Below are 19,170 nucleotides of genomic sequence, written 5' to 3'. Positions count from 1 at the left end.
CATAAGAGTGAGCGAGGTGCTTGTGGGAAGCTAGGACTTGTTAGGAAACGACGGGATTTCGCCACACAGGTCTGCCCAAAGAACAGAGATAACAGCGGAATTCCTCCCCAAGGAATTGTAATGAGCACATAATTGGGTGCACAATAAAAGGCAGTTGGATTTATTATGCAAGTAATAGACGAACAGCAGGAAGAGCTGGTAATAGATGTTCTTTAGACAGGTTGACAGGATTCGACACCCTGGAACAACCAGGGGTGTGGGTGTGTCGCTCCAAGTCGGCTTTAAACATCGGAGGAATAAAGGAAGGCAAGAAAAAAACACCGGGTGGTGGGAAGAGAAAGTAACTCTGAGGATCCTCGCTGCCAAAACACCGTCGTTTTGCCTCCAGCAAGGAAGAAGGCGCTGGGTATTTTAACAACTCGCACGAGTTTGCCCCGGGAGGTGAGCAACAGATACGCTTAGTTCACTCGGAGGAGGGAAGAGGAGGGCGGCTGACGGCTGGATGGCTGCGTGTTTTGTCTGGCGCAGTATTTTCGACTAAGTATTTTAGGCTGGTGGGAAGTTTGGCAGCCCAGCGCGACCGGAGGTAGCTAAAGAGGCCCCTGTGCGTGGTATCTTTTTGGACACGGGAATTTGGGGGTGTATGATTTACTAAGCGAGAAGATTTGCCCCCCTCCCCCTGCCCCAGGCAGCTAACCGGCTCCGAGTGCACCCAGTCCTTCCTTAGAAGCTCCACCAGCAGGAGCTGAGCCCCAACAGCAGTTCGTCGGGACGAAGCTCAGGCTTTTCCCTTCGCGGGATTTCCTTCTCCTGGGCTCCTCCACGCAAGCCGGAGCGCGAGGCACTTCGGTCTCCCTTAGGGCAGCCAAGCCCGGGTTTGGCCGCGGGAGAGGAGCTTCACGTGTCGCCCTCCTTCCCGGCCGCAAAGCTCGGCGGCCCGCGCTCGCTCACCCGGTTTCCCCTGCGCAACGGCTTCTGATTGCCGAGGCTCGACCCTCTGAGCTCGCGGGGAAGCAGCCACCTAGGAGGGCCCGATCCTGCAGTGGCTGGCCAACTCCCCCTCCCCCGGCTCCTCCCCCTCCGGCGCCGCCCCTTTTCCCTCCCGCCGCGCGCCCTGCCAGCCCCCCAGTGGATGTCGTCGCTTCTTCCCCCGCGCGAGCCCACGGGGTGTCACTCCTCCGGGATGACCTCAGCCCCGGCCCGAGCCGGGCGCGTCACTAGCTCCGGGCATCCACGGAGCCTGGCCGCTCGCTGGGGCCGGACGATGGGCAGCGAGCGCGACCCCTGAGCCACCGAAGCCCGCTGGCTGCAGCTGCCGCCGAGGAACCAAGTCCGCCGTCCGCGAAACGACTGCCCGCCCCCCAGCAGCTGCGGCTGCTGCTGCCAAACCAAGCAAGGTAGCTCGGAGGGACCCTAGGAGGGCGGCGGAGGGGAGCTTCGAGGCGGGAAGGAAGGGGGGGGGTGGAGGTCTCCTTAAGAGAGTCGCGGCTGCCTCAGCTCTCCGGGGCATAGCCCACGTCTTTGTGCGCAAAAAGTTCCTTCTTTCGCGTCGCCAGGTAGGGCCCGGAAAGACTCTTCCTTGAAACTCCAGAGAGTCACTGTGCGGCGCGGCATTTTTGGCAGATGAACTGTTGGTCGGTCTGCCTTTTTACGATCCCCGGGTGCGAGAGACGGAGTCCTGGGTGGCGCTTCCGGAGAAGTTATCTGGCTCGAACCGATCAGGGACATCCCCGCCGGAGGCTGCAGGATGCTTCCCGGAGCTGGGGAACCTCCCGCATGCCTTGTTCCAACTTTTGTGGGCCGGACGTCGATCTCTCTCTCTCGGCCACCAGTGTGCCCAGATTCCTTCTTGCTAGGGTGGGTGGGTGTGACGCTGAGGCGAAACTTAGGCGGCATTTTCAAAGCAGCCCCAAGCTCAGTCGCCTTCTCCTAAGCAGGCGAGAGCAGCGAATTTTCTGGAGCGAAGGAAAGAGCAGTTTGCTCTCTTGGCCATTCAGTTGGAATAACTGAAAAAAAGCCTTCCCCCCCCCCGCCCCGAGCCGTTTTGGAGTCCCATCTGCCGCTTTTCGTTTCCCTCTCGTTAGGAGATATGTGCAGTACGATCCTATGCATGTTTACTCAAAAGTCAGATCCAGTGTCTTCAATGGGGCTTACTCACTAGTAGCAGTAGCATTCGCTGAATGGCTCCGTTTAAACCCTGGTAGGTTGGATGAACTGGGTTGTGGATGGAGCTGAGATGAGCCCTCTCTCTCCTCACCTTCTACTTTCCCTCGTTCATCCTCTGACAACCAGAACCACAAGCCTGGTGGTAAGCCACATCGCTTGGTTTAGTGTCGCATAGAAGCGAAGGCAATCCTAGGCACGCTCGCTTGGGCGATTCCCACAGCAAGGGCTGAACCACGCACAGGTTCAGGCTGCAGGGTTGTGATTCCAAGGCGGATATCCTCTAAAACTTTCCCGGGAATAAGCACCACTGAACGTAGTGGGGCTTGCTTCTGAGTAGACCTGTTTAGGATTGCCCAGAACGCCACTTGCAATGGAAGGAAGTCCCACAAGCGATTTTCTGCTGTTAGTTCCTCGCATAGAAGGCACCACCAAGGCTCCTGTGTCCTGAACTTCATTACTGTTGCGCTAGATTTACCTAAGAGAGAACCTACTGGTTCAGATGCACCAGAAATCACTGGGTCTTCTTTACGCAGTAAAAAGTTCCAGACATTATGGGACTGCCCACGTGCATGGGTTTCGAAGACCTAAATAAATTGGGTCTGCCGGCTGAAATTCTCCCGCCCAATTTCCCCTAATTGCAGAACAGTTTAATGGCTGTTAAATATTCTGCCTGCATCTAAATGAGGTGCGTATGTTTGCTTTAAATGGCTCTGGATCTTTCGGGGCAAGGCCCTCCCAAGAGTGAAGGAAGGCGCTCTCTGTGGAAGAAGCGCGTGGGATGGGGACCCATATTCAGAAAGGCTAATAGCAGGTGTCTGTGAGGTGGTCGAAGTACTGGCATGCCTTAGGAAAACTCAGTCTGAAGGCGCCCCGTCGTCCATTTAAAACGGAGTCCTACTGGTTCCGCAGAACTTCTTGCCAGTCAGTGGGTCTTCAGTTGAAGGTAGCTTGGGGTTCTCTCTCATCTGCTTTCTCGCTTGCCGAAACCGCCACACACCCCTCAAGCCACTGGACAGTTTGCCGTGGAAATCCGCGCACCATCCAAGCCCGTTGCGCGGACGCCCATCTCCCGGATTGCAAGGAGGTTTGCTTGCTCGGAGTCGATGGATCCTCATCCTCATGGCTTCAGCGGAACGCCTTTTCATCTCCTCCTCCACCGTTTAGGACAGAGGATGTTGCTGGCAAGATAAAAACTGTAGCATTTTATCTTGAATCAAATCCTCGCTCTCAGGCCCCATTCGCGGTACAGTATATATTTAAAGTAGCAGCAGCAGCAACGCCATTTACCTGCGAACCGTAGTTTAAAGGTGCTGAGAGATATTGGGAGACCCCAGTTCACCACCCAGAACTACAATTTCCCGAGTGGTTTAACGATCAATCGGCAACTCCGGAAATTGTATCCCTGCGAGGAGAACAGGGTTCTCCTAACAGCTTTCCACACCCTTAACAACCTACAGTTCCCAGGACTCTTGCAGGGAAGCCATGGCTATTTAAAGTGGTATAATACAGCTTTATCTGTAGCGATGTGTCTTCAGTGACACTTGGCTCATGCAGCAGAGACTCCTTCACCTTCTCTCCCGCTTAAGCACAGCTCAACGGGCCTTACTCTCGAGTCGACACTTTAGATAGTGTGCCATGTGCCACTTTTCTCTAGCGCCAGCTGTTTTTTTCGGACTACAATTCCCATCATCCCTGACCACTGGGCCTGTTAGCTAGGGATGATGGGAGTTGTAGTCCAAAAACGGCTGGAGAACTCACCTTTGGGAAACGCTGGTCTAGCGCCTAGAAAAACACAGGAAAAACGCTGAAGGCTCTTTTGAGCGCCTTTATGAATACTTCGCAGGTTCCAAGGATGAAAGTTGGGACTTGATAGGAGAGCGAGAGAAACGGCCTCAACTTAAAACCCGGCTGACTCAGCCCCGCTTAACCTGAGCGGGAATCTCCCTCCGCGTTAAGAGGCGGGCGGTGCTGCTTGTCCGTCAAAAGTGGGTCAGCGGCTCGCGCGCTCTGCCTCGCAGGTTCCTCCCCGCGCGCGCGCCCTGCCACACCCACCGCTTCCCACTCCGACCGTCACTTAATCCTCCGGCAGGCGCTGGGTCAGCTTGGAAGGCGCCCACTGACCGCTCCTGCTCTTCCGCCCAAACTTGTTCATTGGCCAGCCCAAGCAAGCGCCAGACTTAATTCAGCCTCAGTGGCAGCACCTGTAACGCTGACGCGCTCTCTCTGTCTCTCTCTCTCTCTCCACTTTCCCCGCTGCAGGTTCGCTTTCCCGCCCTTTCTTCCCCCTCCGCGCGCCCTCCCGCGGCGACCCGGCATGTCTCCGGCGGGCTGGGAGGCGCTGGTGGCTCTGGCCGCCGTCGCCGCTTGCCTGGCGGAGGGCGTGCGCGGCGGCTACGGCGGAGGTGGCGGCGGCCTGAGCATGTTCGCCGTGCAGACGGCTCCTCAGCCGGACCCTTGCTACGACGAGAACGGGCACCCGCGTCGCTGCATCCCGGACTTCGTCAACGCCGCCTTCGGCAAGGAGGTGAAGGTGTCGAGCACGTGCGGCCGCCCCCAGGCGCGCTACTGCGTCCTGGCCGAGAAGGGCGACGAGCGCAGCCGCACTTGCCACTTGTGCGACGCGGCCGACCCCAAGCGCGCGCGCCCGGCCGCTTACCTCACGGACCTCAACAACCCTCACAACCTGACGTGCTGGCAGTCGGAGAGCTACGTGCAGCACCCGCTCAACGTGACGCTGACGCTGGCGCTGGGCAAGAAGTTCGAGGTGACGTACGTGAGCCTCCAGTTCTGCTCGCCTCGCCCGGAGTCCATGGCCATCGCCAAGTCGATGGACTTCGGCAAGACGTGGGTGCCCTTCCAGTTCTACTCCACGCAGTGCCGCAAGATGTACAACCGGCCCAGCCGCGCCGCCATCACCAAGCAGAACGAGCAGGAGGCCATCTGCACCGACTCGCACACCGACATGAGGCCTCTGGCCGGAGGCCTCATCGCCTTCAGCACCCTCGACGGGCGGCCCTCGGCGCACGACTTCGACAACTCGCCCGTGCTGCAGGACTGGGTCACGGCCACCGACATCAAGGTGGTCTTCAGCCGCCTGCACACCTTCGGCGACGAGAACGAGGACGACTCCGAGCTGGCCCGAGACTCCTACTACTACGCCGTCTCCGACCTGCAGGTGGGAGGGCGCTGCAAGTGCAACGGGCACGCCTCCCGCTGCGTGCGCGACCGCGACGACAACCTCGTGTGCGACTGCAAGCACAACACGGCCGGGCCCGAGTGCGACCGCTGCAAGCCCTTCCACTACGACCGGCCCTGGCAGAGGGCCACCGCCCGAGAAGCCAACGAATGCGTCGGTGAGTGAGGAGGAGGGACTCCTGCTATAACCTTCCAAGGGTTTCTCCTTATGAGAATAGGGTAATAGTACCCTCCAAATTTCTCTGATGTAGAGACGTCCTAAGGGGAAAAGCAGGGCCTTCCGGGATCAAATCAGAAACCGGAATGGCTTCTGTAAATCTGGGGCTGTCCTTGGGAAAATAGGGACACTTGGAGGGTTCTGGTAATTGCAGCTTCTTCACAGGTGCGCACGCAGAGAGCCAGGTGTGAAAGGGGCTCCTCGGAGTGGCGCAGCGAAAAAACTGCGAGAACGTTTGCAAAAGCTAAGCAGGAACTGGTAGGGTTTCATATTGGATGGGGGCATGGATTTATATGGGGGGGGGGCGAGGCAGGACACGCACCTGTCCTCCTCCTCATCTGTCTTGATCTGCCTAACTCTGTCTAGCAGATTCAGAGTTTAAAGTTGTTTTAAATTACCCCAGGTGTTAGAAAAATCTGTCACAATCTTTCTACAGTTTTGTAATTTTAGTTAAGTATTTTTTATTTATTTACTTGATTTAGGTGAGAGCAGCTGGCTATGGCCATGAATGGAGGCTACACCAAGTTGAGATTCCTGCAGTGCAGGGGGTTGGACTAGATGGCCCTTGGGGTACCTTCCATATGAGGGGCTGTGGGAGGCCAAATGCTGCAAGCCTGTTCAGTGGAGTCTGTTCACATGGGGGGGGGGTGCTAGTCGCCAAAATATACAGTGGTGTGTCTTGCAATAAATGCAGTTGATTCCCTCCCACCCACACTGCAATAATTGCCTGACCCATCTCAGATAGGTGGGATATATCTGGGTTTATGCACTGGAGGCTTCGTACATGCTCAGAGGCACTCTGCTATGTTAGTTTGTTTATTGGCGATATCGCTTACATGTTGTCTGCAAACAGAACAGTTTGTTTTAGCAATGAGTTGCAAGTCTCTGGCCTGATTCTGAGCCTTAGTATTAAAACCAGATTCCGGGACTGAACCTTCTGCTGTCCTTGCAGGCAGATTTAATACCCTTAGTATAATGCTAAATGGGTGAGCGATTTGTGACCTGGCTGGGAAGTCAAACATGCTCAGCATGTGCAGAAAGGCTTTCTCCTGTATTTCTTAATAGGTGGCTAAACCCTGGTTCAAGTAAAGCCACACACCATTTTAAGGCTCCTCTCCTTCCCACTCTTTCCCCCAATGTCCTGTGCACGTGTGCACAAGAGACAAAAAGACATTGTGCACAAGAGACATTGGGCACAAGAGACAAAAAATACATTGACACACCTTTTCCCAGTGTGGAGGAAAACTTGACCTGCTGAATTTCTAACCCTTAAGACAGTTGTTAGTGGTGCAGCAGTCTTGTGCAAAAACAAGCTGAAGTCCTGAACCCTTGGGGTGTTTCGCTTTCTCCCCCACCCTTAATCCCAGGGGTTTTTTTTAGGGACGAATGGATTGAAGAGAAGGCACCTCGGCAGTTGCCCAGTGATGCTCTTTGCTTTGCTATTCCTGTGATCCATGGAGGAGCATGTGGGGATGAGGTCAGGGATATAAGGTGATTCTGGCAAAGCTGCGAGAAGGCAATCTTTCTCACAACGCAGTTCATCCCGTGTACTTGGTTTCCTCAGCTCACTCGGCATCAGTCCAAGTATTTCGGCTAGTTAAAATAAGCCTGGCAGGAAATTAATTTCCAAAGTTAATGGGTCCCCTTCTTCAACATAGTCTTGGTATGCCGAGGAACAAACTGGTGGAAGAAAGGCAGGGCAAACGGTAGGTTTATCTTGCGTGACCCTGGCTGGCCCCCTCACCTCACCCAGCCACGATGTCTCCCCTAAAGAAGCAGGCCAGGTCAGACCAGAGTGGGTCTTTCCCTTAGGAAAGATGTGCTTGCAAGCTTGTTTCCACCAGATTCCTGTGGGTCGGGGCCAGTATAGGAAGCACAGAGCAAAGTGGCAGGAGGGACTCTCTCGCACTGTCTCCCCAAAGCGACTTTGAGAAGGGGGACAGAGTTAGAGTTTAGGGAGAGTAAAAGATTGTTTGGTGGAAGTCCCAGCAGTGGTGCAGTGCTTCGGAATCCAACCCAAGGTCGAGTTTGTGCAGCCTGGTTAACTCTTGTACTGCCTAGATTTTGGGCTGAGCCTTTCCTCCTTCTGTGCCGCTGCCTGGTCACAGGGGCCAGGTGTTGCTGCGGGACTCTGCTAATTCAAAAAAGAGATACTATCTTCCTCTTCCAGTCCGATTTCTTTGATCTGTGATGGGCGGGCCTAGGCAGGCACAATATTCGGTCCTCTTTTGCTGTAGTCAGAAAAGCACAGAGGGAGGGGTGCAGCCGGAGAGACTGAGAGGAAGGTTGACTGGCCTCAAGCGATCCCTGGATAGAGAGATGATTGGGGTGTATCGGATTATCTTACTTGTTGTGTCAGGTGTGTGCTGTTGCTGGGGAAAATTGATAAGGTGATAAAACATCACTTAAAAATGGTCAAAATGTTTTTGGGGAAATGAAACACTTTTTAAAACTCAACTTTATTTCTTTCTCAGTCTCATTGCTAAGCAGGTGAATTTGAAAGCAAACTTTGACTGGTTTTAATGCATTTTGTTTAGGATTACTGTTGGAAAAGAGAAGCAACTCAGGTTGCCAAGAAAGGTTGCATGGAAGCTCTCTCCCCGGAAATAAAACTTGCTTCCAAAATCTTCAATAAGTTTACATGTAACTAAACTTCAGGTTGAAGCTTTAAAACTTGTACCCTGCTTTCCCCATGCATAGGAGTTAGAGCTGAAACACACTAACCTGGTAACAAGCTTCTCTGAGAAAGTGACACCTTCTGAGAAAGCAAAGTTAGGGACCTGCTCTAAGGAATACTGTATCAGTTTTAGTAACAATAACTATATAAACAGAGTACCATTAAGAAGATTTATAACTATCTGGAACTAGTAACTATTTGGAACTAGTATCTATTTGGAACTAGTAACTATATTTCAACACTTTTCATTCACATATTGATGACAGAATTATCCAGTATTTGAGCTGCAATTACCGTACCTGTAAAACAACTATCATTTATTCCTGGGAAACACGAGAAACATTAGAGTTGGGGGGCAGGTTATAGGCCATCTAGCACAAACTGCTGTTTATGCATAAATACAGAGCTAGAACCCCTCCTAATATGTGTATGTGTGTCAGCTATCTTTAAAAGGAGAGCCACTATTTATTCAAAAAGGGAGAAACTGTAATTTGGATAGAGAGCATTTTAAATTTTCTGAGGGTTTTTGATTTTAAAAAAATTGTGTTGGAGAAGCTTTTTCTTGTTTCTGGATTTTGTTTTCCGCAGGCTCTCACATAACTTAAGAGAATGGTAAAGGAATCATTTCTTTGTTAAATGTGTGATTGTATCCTTAACCCCCCCCAAAAAAAACTCAACCTACAAAGGAGCCTTAAGCAATTATAAAAAGTTCACAGATGGAACAGTTCAGTCATTGCCCGTGCATCAGCCATGACCCCAACTCATACAGTCCCTTTCTTTTTGATTTGTCATTGCTTTGTGCCCTGCTCAAACACTTCCCTTCCCAATTTGTCATGCTGTGGAAGGACCAAACAAGTTTCTATCATTTTTTTAAAAAATGTTTTTATTAAATGATTTTCCGTAAGTAACAAGAGTACGTTCAATGTTTCTATTTTGGAATCGTACTGTGTTTCATACAGGCCACTTTGAAACATTTTTTTTTACTCTTGTCCACTTGTCATTCACCCCTTTGAGTTTCTTAAACCACAAGGATGACTCCAAGGGATTGTGGGTGTTATTGCGGAATATTTCCGATTACTCTGTTCGCTCCTCTAGGTTTTAGTCACACTATAGCAAGATTCTGGATCATGTTGTTTAATGGGCAGTGAGTGCTGTTTTCTTTGGCCTTTGAAAGATTTGCAATTGAATAATATTGCAGAATAATATTGCTGCACAAGTGCAGTTCCATTCTATTAAATGGTACTCAGATGTGACTTTAAAGATATTCCTCATGTCTTTGTCTTGCTGTTGAACACCAGGATTGTTAACAAAACAAAATATTGTCACCATATGGCTGTTGTTTGGCTCATTGAGATTTATTCCTTTAGAAAACGGATACAGCTGAATATGTCACAACAATGTTAAATACAGACATGCATGGGCTCTTGAAAGATTATTTCTTGGATTTTTTGTTCCTGTTGAGAGACATCAGCTCCCACATTTTGGTTGAGTTCTTGTAGTGGATTATGGTTCAATTTGCCTTTGAGAACATACTTGTCTTGTTTTGCTAATATTACATAGGCTTTGGTTTGTGTTGTGAATCAAATTAAACGATTCAGCATTGCTATAAATTGTTCTGGAGACTTGGAAGTTGAATCTGAAGCTGAGCCAGGTCTGAGCTAGCTGATAGTATTACCAATTTCTCTTCCTTCATATTATTGATGTTTGTTTATATTATTGGTGAATGTTTTCTATTATGGTTTGCAGCCTGGCAAATTGTAATGCCTTTGGCTAGTACAACAAACTTAATGATTTATTGAATTAAACGACAGACACATTGCGTTCTTTCTACTGAGATGTTTCACAACCCGCTTGGGTTCAGAACCTGAAGGGGTAGGGAGCCTTTTTCAGCCCAAGATTACATTCCATCATGGACATTTGGGCCCCCTGATCTGAGATTCCCCACCCCTGCTGCAGACATTACACTCCATCTTACTATTACTGTTTGGGGTGTGTGTATGTGTGTGTAAAGAGAATGAATGCACAGCAGTATACTATTTCCAGCTATTACTAAAATTCTGGAGTGGAAAACTTGGTTTTTCTGTTCAGTGTTCTCAAGTACAAATTTGCTCTAGAAAAAGTCTAAAAGAGAAGGGCATAGCTGTGAAGTTATTATGTCCCTTGGTGAAATAACAAGATTTTAAATTCAGCTGCAGCTTTGAGGTACAAATGATGTACAGTGGTACCTCGGGTTACATACGCTAACCCAGAAATATTACCTTGGGTTAAGAACTTTGCTTCAGGATGAGAACAGAAATCGTGCTCCGGCGGCATGGCAGCAGCAGGAGGCCCCATTAGCGAAAGTGGTGCTTCAGGTTAAGAACAGTTTCAGGTTAAGAACGGACCTCTGGAATGAATTAAGTACTTAACCCGAGGTACCACTGTATACTTAAAAGGTATCATCTGGCATATATGTGTGTAGGTCAATGAAAATTTACTAATTTCGTTCTCCATTGCAAAAAACCCATAAATGGGATTATATAGTAGCACTATCTACATAATCTAAAGCAACACACATGGAGCTCCATGCAATCTTTATAAACTTCCCATCTGTGTCTCATGCATGCAAACAAAAAATTGTTCCTACAGAGTTCAGGCTGGGGAGGTCTCTTGAAGAATATTTCCAAGGGGCGGAGAAACTTGTTTTCCAGAATGAGATGCAAAGTTTGCTGATGTTTTAATCCACTCCTGATGAAGAATGTCCTACTTGGGTGTTTTATTGCTGAAAACACTTAAAATACTTACTTGCAAGGCAAATGCTTGCAGTGCTTCTCAAGTCTGTGGTTGGGCTCAAGTTTAGGAAAACTAATTCAGCGGTCACAGCCAGAGGCAATAAGCATCTGTAATTTAAAACCACAGCAAGTCAGGGTTGTGAAAACCAGCCCCTTGGTACTACGTTGTATTAGTTCTACCTATGAGATCACTTGATGGTAATGAAACAAAACACACATATTGAGCATTTCCCTGAGCTATCAGAGCTTTGAGGCCCAGAAGATACATGCAACACAAGGTTATTTAAGGTTTAATGCTCCTGAGTGTGCAAGTACTGTACAAAATAAAAGATTTTTTTTCGGGATAGTCATCTGATTGATCACAGAAGGGATTTATGAAGACAATTTGTTCTGGCTCTTTTAAAAAAATCATTTAACTTTAATTCATTATGATTTGGAATAACTCACAATGATCTGTCTGAACATATCTTTGCAACTCTTTGGCACTGGAGCTCAGAGAGTTGAACAGAAAACACAGTAAATGCCCTAAACTACTGAGAATAATGAACTGCAGCAGCAGTTAAAAGTTTAGCATAAAAAATATACAACACCAATTTAAAAATCCTGGGCAAATAAAAAAGTTTTCAACTGATGCTGAAAAGCTAATAAAAATGGTGCCAGGCAAATCTGTCTGGCAAGGGAGTTCTTGGGACATCCTCCAGTTTGTCAATACTGGGATATGACAGAATCTTGGGAACTGGTTGCTACAGAGAGATCTAATAATAATTTTCAGCATGCAGGTTGTGTACAGACTTTATCGCCTTTACTGCCTTGTGAAGACTGCAGTTTGTTTTCACATTTGAGAACCCTATTTTTTTTGGGGGGGGGAGAGATACAGCTTTTGTTTAAGTTACTTTAATTTTGTACTCTGCTTATCCTGTGACATCTCAAAGGTTTTGCTTCCCCCAGTGCTTAGAGTACCAGCATCTGAGGGGCTAACAGGGTCACGTTATTAGTGATATGGTCTTGGTGGGAAAGGGCATTTTCAGTCCCTTGTGGGAAGTCCTTAAGTACCCTTAAAATGTGCAAACACTCTAGCGCTGTAATTTATCTCCTTTAGCCTGTAGCAGCTGCAGGAGGGGCACTGCTGGGATTCTCATTAACACTTTTGGGAAAGTGGGAGATGCAAGCAATAGCACTGCCTTCCAGCTCAGTCAGCCTTGGCATCCTTGCAGTGAGACAATGTAGAGGGGTTATTTCCTAATATGCCCACCACATTATTAGTTTTTAAATGTAAACAATGCCATTCTCTCATTTCATTAGTTTTAAACTTCATGAAAACATCTGCATTTTTTTTTGCAATGAGCATGGTGCAGATCTAGGAGCTGATAACTGAACTAACACACTTATCTCACATCCAGATTTGACTTAGATCAGGGTGGCATTTAAAAACTACGGTAATTCATGTTTACATTTGGGATTATTCACATCTCAGTGACCGAAGAAGGCCAAAGCCATTTCCCCCCTTTGGCTTTAATATCTGTCGTTAGTCCCTGTAACAAGTATACTGGTTTTCATGATTATCTGTATCCTCCTAGGATTCAGAACAAACTTGTTGAAGTGCTATTTGATGCTTTAAAAGTATTCTATATTAATAAATATTGTGTGGGGGTATTACTGTCTCTAGGCAAGTAATGGTGTTTGCTAAACTCCATAGCAAGAGAACCTGATGCTGATGTGAGATCAGCAACCATTTTTATTATTTGAATTTTTTTTGATGTTTGATTTTGTTAATTGGATTTGCCAGAGTCCATGAAAATGCAACCAAAGCACTTAAAATGCAGCCTCGTTTTAGTGGTAGCCTATAGATCAAAGCCTTAAGGGGAGAAAACGTCAAATATTCACCCGGGCCAACTATCCATGCTGGTCCTACATGGGCCAGCAAAAAGAGCCAAGGGAAAATTTATATACAAATCCCATATAAGGGGTTCCCTGGGCCTGGTTGAAGCCAATCTAATCTCCTTGGGGCTTGGGACTTCCAAAGTGTTGTTATTTATGGACCTTAAGGTCCTCCACGGGGTATACCAGGAGAGGCGGTCCCATAGGTACGAGGGTCCTAGGCAGCATAGGGCTTTAAAGGTCAAAACCAGCACCTTAAACATGACCCTGTACTCCACCGGGAGCCAGTGCTGCTGGTAAAGCACTGAATGAATGTGATCCCACAGCAAGGACCCCATAAGGAGCCTTGCCGCGGCATTCTGCATCCGCTGGAGTTTCAGCTTCCGTAGCCCTCTCCACCATGAATTTGTCTAACCCTCTTTATTTTTTTTTAAATGATATTTTATTAGATTTTAACAGAAAAAGGTTACAGAACAATAGACAGAAAAGTAAAAAGGCACAAAAAAGATACAAAAACCAAAATTTAACATAAAAAAGTAAAAAGAGAAAGAAAAAAAATAAAAATCCCTCTTTTCAGTTTCTTACCATTCATTTACTTATTTTCCTGACTTCCTCTCACCTCCCTTTTTTGTATTCCATTTAGAAGTTGGTTCAGCAAATTCATACCTTCTTATTTTACCCTTAATTATTTATCCTCATATGTTGTCACTTCAGATTTTCATCTAATATCAATCCATTCTTACAAGTTCTTATTTTACCTTATTACTAGAACTGCTTCGTTTCATTTCAACATCATTACCATTTAAAAATTTTACAGTTCAGTTTACCATTAATTTCTTTAACCTTATCTTACCTTCTAAACATTAAAGTTTTAGAATTTAAACCATATTTAAACTTAACTCCTTCAAACCTTTCTGCTAAAGCCCATTAATTCCTTTCCAGCACATTTTAGTATTTCATTAGTATTACACTAATTCCAAAAGTAAAATAGTTTATAAAAAAGAGATTCTCATTCTGGATTTATCCAACGTCCCTTCTTCCTGGTTTCGGATAATGTCAGTCCTTACACCATTGTGTTCTATCCATCAATCGGGTGTTCTAATATCAGAGGCTCTCAAGTCCCTTCTGTGCCCCCTCTGCAGGTTTTCTTGTTCCTGTTTATACTTGCACGCATCCCTGTCCCTTGTTGGATTCTTGCATATTTTCTTCCCTTTCTCCTTGGGGAGTGAATCTCCGGGGAGCTCCATACAGAAATATTCTCCATTTTCTTTTATCAGATTGTCCCATTCCCCGATAATCCACTCCCCAATATTTGATTTGTAATCCAAAAAGTAGTTGTTCCAAAAATGATCATCAACTTGTTTCACAGTCCCACCAGAGCTAATGACTTCCTTAACTCCAAAGTTTAACAGATGTTCTCCAAGTTCAATCTTCCAATGTTGCAGTTTTTGGTCATGCGGGATTTTGAGTCTCTGTATCTTTTGAGGTGCAATCGCAACCTCTTCCATCTTCCTCTGCCCTTGGACTTGCCTTGTTGAACCAGTTTCCTGTATTGGCTGTTGTGAGGTTTCTTTGACTTCGTTTCCTGTTAGTTCATCTTTACTAGCTGGAGCAGATATAAGATCCAACTTTTGGTTCATCAAAATCACTTTCTCATCCAACTGCTGCAGCACAGCATTTATTTTGCCAAGGGCAGCAAGTAAGGCTTCCTCCCTATTCATTTTCTGTCAAGGTCAAATAGCTGGTCCCACGGTCTAATTTTCACAGATGTTATATCTTCCCTGTAAATTGCAACAAACACACTGGCTAGCTCCCTCTAGGGGATACAATTACTATTTAACATCCATCTTTAAAGTGTATCCAACAAAGGGAAATTTACTTTCGATTTTCAGATTCTTTGTTTCCTTTCAATATAATGCAAACAAGCAGAAAGCAGCATTAGAATTATTTTATTTCTCTTTTAGTTCTGTCTGTCAGTAGTTTCCCCGTTTTCAATTAGTAATCATCACCGACAATTTCTGTCCTGACGTTCCGTCCCCAGGTTTGGGACGATGGGAGCTTGTATTCTTTCACTCTCTTTGCAGGATTAAAAGGTCAAAATTTCTTCCCCCCTTTTCTCCTGCAGTCAAGGGGGGTTTTTATAGTTATAGATGCAGGAAATTTCAATCTTAAAATCAATTTTTCCGGCTTTTTAGCTTATAAGATCTTTGCTTCGGTCTATTTACAAAAAACGGGAGGCGGACTTCCTGTTTACACCTTCCCGCTTCGGTGCCAAATTCAAGGTTGTTCCTTTGATCAAAGGGGGAATTCCTTTGATCTCCCGATCTTTCAATTGACCTACTCACGGGTTGTTGTTTAAGAGCTGAATTGTCACAGGAAAGAGGACAGCGCTCTCCGACATCAGCTGTGCAGCTTCGCTCCGCAGAAGTAGCGATTGACTCACTCTGGAGCCCTTTGCAGGGTTCCTTTGCCGATGGGGGGGGGCGCAAAAGGTGCCCGCCGAGTCCCACGGTCGCAGGCTTCACCGCCTGTGGTTTTCGAGAGGGTCCCCGCTTCGCTGCAGCGGTAGGACCCGATTTCTGCGGGGCTTTCTCCCTCTAGATTAGAGGGAATCCGCCATTGTCAGTGGCGCCGCCTCCGGAAGTAATTATCTAACCCTCTCTAAAGCCATCCCACTCCTGTGGGAGTGAGTTCCATAGTTTAATAGTGCATCGTGTTAAGGAATACTTTCTTTATCCATCTTGAATGATCCAACACTCAGCTTCATTGCATGTCCATGAGTTCTAGTCTTGTGAGAGAGGGAGAAAACTTCTCAATCCCCTTTCTCCATGCCCTGCATAATGTTATAAACTTCTATCATATCACCTTTCACTCTCCTTTTCTCTAAACTAAAAAGTCCCAAATGTTGTAACCTTTTTTCACAGGGGAGTTGCACCATCCACTTGAGCATTTGGGTTGCCCCCCCTTTCTGTTTTCCAGATGTATAATGTCTTTTTTGAGGTGAGGTGACCAGAACAGAGTATTCCAAATGTGGTCACACAAAAGATTTGTATAATGGTATTATGATACTGGAACTTTTATTTTCAGTTCCTTTCCTAATGATCCCTAGCATGCAATTTGCCTTTTTCTTGGCTACCATGCACTGGGTGGACATCTTCATTGAACTATCTACTCTGACCCCCAAGTTCTCATTCCTGGACAGTCACCTCCATTTCAGGCCCCATGAGTGTATTCATGAAATTAACATGTTTTGCCCCAACACTTTGCACTTGTTTCCAATGAATTGCATTTGTGGCCATGAGGGAAAACAAAATATAAACAAAACACAAAACAATGTTGTCAAGACGAGCTCTTTTATGCTTTGATTCTGTCAAGCTCTAGAGAACAAGCTCTATTGATTTCAATGGAAATGTCTTTATAAATAAGTGTATTCAGCATTATACCTTTGGTTGCCATAGTTCAACAGAAAGCATACACAGTTAGAACATAAGCTTTTGTTTCCCTTGGTCATATAGCAAACAACACTCGCCCTTTCCTTCTGCATGAAACAAACTTTATTCCAATTAGGTATCATTCCATTTATTGCTTCCAATGAAAAGCCATACCCTCATCTACAGGGGAAAACAACCTTTGCTATTTCAGGTATAGCTAATGACTGTATGGATCATGGCATTATTTTATTCAGTCAAAAGCATTTCCGTTGCACTGGGGATTGAATGAAGGCTTGCAACTCAGTCTTATGCACGTTTATTCTGGGGAAAGGTCAGTGACTACCGGTAAGTGGTAGAGCTTCTGCTTTGCATGCATATGTTCCCAGGTTAAATCCCCAGAAGTTTTATGTCAGCAGATGGCCAAGAACAAAACCTTTTAATGCATGGATAAAGGTAAAGGTAAAGGTACCCCTGCCCGTACGGGCCAGTCTTGACAGACTCTAGGGTTGTGCGCCCATCTCACTCAAGAGGCCGGGGGCCAGCGCTGTCCGGAGACACTTCCGGGTCACGTGGCCAGCGTGACATCGCTGCTCTGGTGAGCCAGAGCCGCACACGGAAATGCCGTTTACCTTCCCGCTAGTAAGCGGTCCCTATTTATCTACTTGCACCCGGGGGTGCTTTCGAACTGCTAGGTTGGCAGGCGCTGGGACCGAACAACGGGAGCGCACCCCGCCGCGGGGATTCGGGATCCCTAATCATTGGCCATGCTGGTTGCAGTTGATGGAAGTCAAAGTCCAATAGCATCTGGAGGCCTGCAAGTTCCCTGTCCCACTTTAAATCTTCCCTACATACCCCTCCAACTGCTTTTTTACTCATGGGATAATTTTCCTATAAAATATATGGGTAGTTTGGTCAACCTTGTGCATCATTCTTGGGGCTTGCCAGGCCTAGCAGCAGTCCCTTGCTAAGAGCACAGTTGCTTCTCACCCTATCCAAAGAGCAGAGGTGGTCATTGTGGACTCCGACTCCCAACATGCCTAGCCAGGATGACCAATGACCAGGGGTGATGAGAGTTGTAGTCCAACAACATCTGGAGAGCACCACATTGACTACCCCTGCCAAACAGCTTTTGGCCTCTTCTGTTTTTTGTTATATCCATCGGTTGTTTCCTCTCAGTTTCCCACTGTAGGATAATAGATAGTAGTGTCAGTTCTGTATAATGTTTGAGATGACATCATGAAATAAAAATTGTTTTGCTTCAAAGGACATTGCAGAAATAAGCTTGAAACACTGCCTGGAAGGGCAAGGGGCATTCCAAAATCCAGTAAACCAGTCACTGCCATACCAGTCTTGTGGCAGTTATTGCTTTGCTAAATTTTAGAATGCCCTTTGCCCTTTCTGGTGCAAGCTTTTCCTTTTGCAGATTGTCAGAACAGCCTTCTTTCATGTACAGTAGAAGCTTCTCCCCCAAGGAAAATTGCAGGCATGAGGACCCTGATCCAAGCTGGGACTTCAGGAAGGAACAGAAGGTTAAAGAGAGAGAGAGAGAGAGAGAGAGAGAGAGAGGGAGAGACAGACAGACAGACAGTGACAGCGCCATGGTTCCAATCCAGATCAGGCTCACTACACTGGAAGTTTATGAAAGAAAAAGCTTGCACTCAAAGACAAACCATGTTATTAACGTCATATGTGGTTTGGTCCACAGTGAGTGAGCTCCAGAAGAAGGAGGAATTCCTAGGAGCCAAAGCCAGCACATTCTGCAGTGAGCGCTTAGTGTTTAATCAGAGATGATGATCAAGACAGGAAATATTATAAGAACTTTTTCTAAGATGAAAGGAAAAATTATTACTGTAGCTATCATGATTATTCTGCTGAGCATCCGCCTAGTTCTTTGAACACAGAGCAAGTTTCCTGCCCTAAATTACTGGCAGTCTCGAGTTAATTTTTATATGAACATTGAGGACAAATCAAAAGTTATCACTGAGAATTTCCAGAGGAGTAGTTGTATTGCTGCAAAAGCAACACAGAGTCTTGTGTTATTTTAAATACTGTCATACATTTTATTATAGTATAAACTCTTATGGATTAGTATCATCCAGTTCATCCAATGCATTCATTCTCATACTCTCTCCCTCCCTCCCAGTGGGTGTAAAATAGGGAAAGTGTATAAAGGGTAGAGTGGGACACCGGTGGTGCCGATCAGAAGGTTGGTGGTTCGAATCCCCACGACAAGGTGAGCTCCCATTGCTTGGTCCCTGCTCCTGCCAACCTAGCAGTTCGAAAGCACGTCAAAGTGCAAGTAGATAAATAGGTATCACCCTGGTGGGAAGGTAAGCGGCGTTTCCGTGCGCTGCTTTAGTTTGCCAGACGCGGCTTAGTCATGCTGGCCACATGTCCCGGAAGCTGTACGCCGGCTCCCTCGGCCAGTAAAGCGAGATGAGCACCGCAACCCCAGAGTCGTCCACAACTGGACCTAATGGTTAGGGGTCCCTTTACTTTTACCTTTGAAGTGTAGAGTAAATGCCATTGGAGTGCAAAAGTACTATCTATCAGAATTCATTTGCATATTTATGTTGCATTTAACTACATCCCAAATCTGCATGGTGCTATTTCATGGGGTTTGCACTGACTTTGTATCTGGCAGTCTCTTGTAACTGCTGCTGAATTCTAAGTGAATGCTGTGCTTACACAATAGTGGGGCTATTCTATGGTGCCTGTGCACATGAAAAGAAGCTGCCTTTAAAATAGTGTGAGTTTCCCACAATAAGTTGTGCCGTTTCCTTAAAACTTGTTGTGTATCACGCCTGGGGCCTCCCAATACTAGAATCCCAGACC

General features: G+C 46.8%; 1 protein-coding gene across 6 annotated transcripts in view; it reads left to right on the top strand.

The window, feature by feature from the left end:
* Positions 1-19,170, top strand: part of NTN1 (netrin 1) — a 129,161-nt gene that overhangs the window by 15,874 nt on the left and 94,117 nt on the right. The window contains exons 1-2 of one of the 6 annotated variants that reach the window (XM_053376170.1): positions 346-441; positions 4,426-5,519. In XM_053376170.1, coding sequence (XP_053232145.1) covers positions 4,481-5,519 — 1,039 coding nt within the window. In that variant the 5' untranslated portion in view covers positions 346-441; positions 4,426-4,480. Of the gene's footprint in view, positions 1-345; positions 442-978; positions 1,398-4,425; positions 5,520-19,170 lie in introns of those variants that run through there. The other 5 variants (XM_053376173.1, XM_053376172.1, XM_053376171.1 and 2 more) reach the window with 5 other exon arrangements.

This window comes from Podarcis raffonei, chromosome 2 (genome assembly GCF_027172205.1).
Source record: "Podarcis raffonei isolate rPodRaf1 chromosome 2, rPodRaf1.pri, whole genome shotgun sequence".
NCBI classification, from domain to species: Eukaryota; Metazoa; Chordata; class Lepidosauria; order Squamata; family Lacertidae; genus Podarcis; species Podarcis raffonei.
The sequence above is the reverse complement of the archived record's forward strand: the minus strand, read 5'-3'. Positions and strand labels throughout refer to the sequence as shown.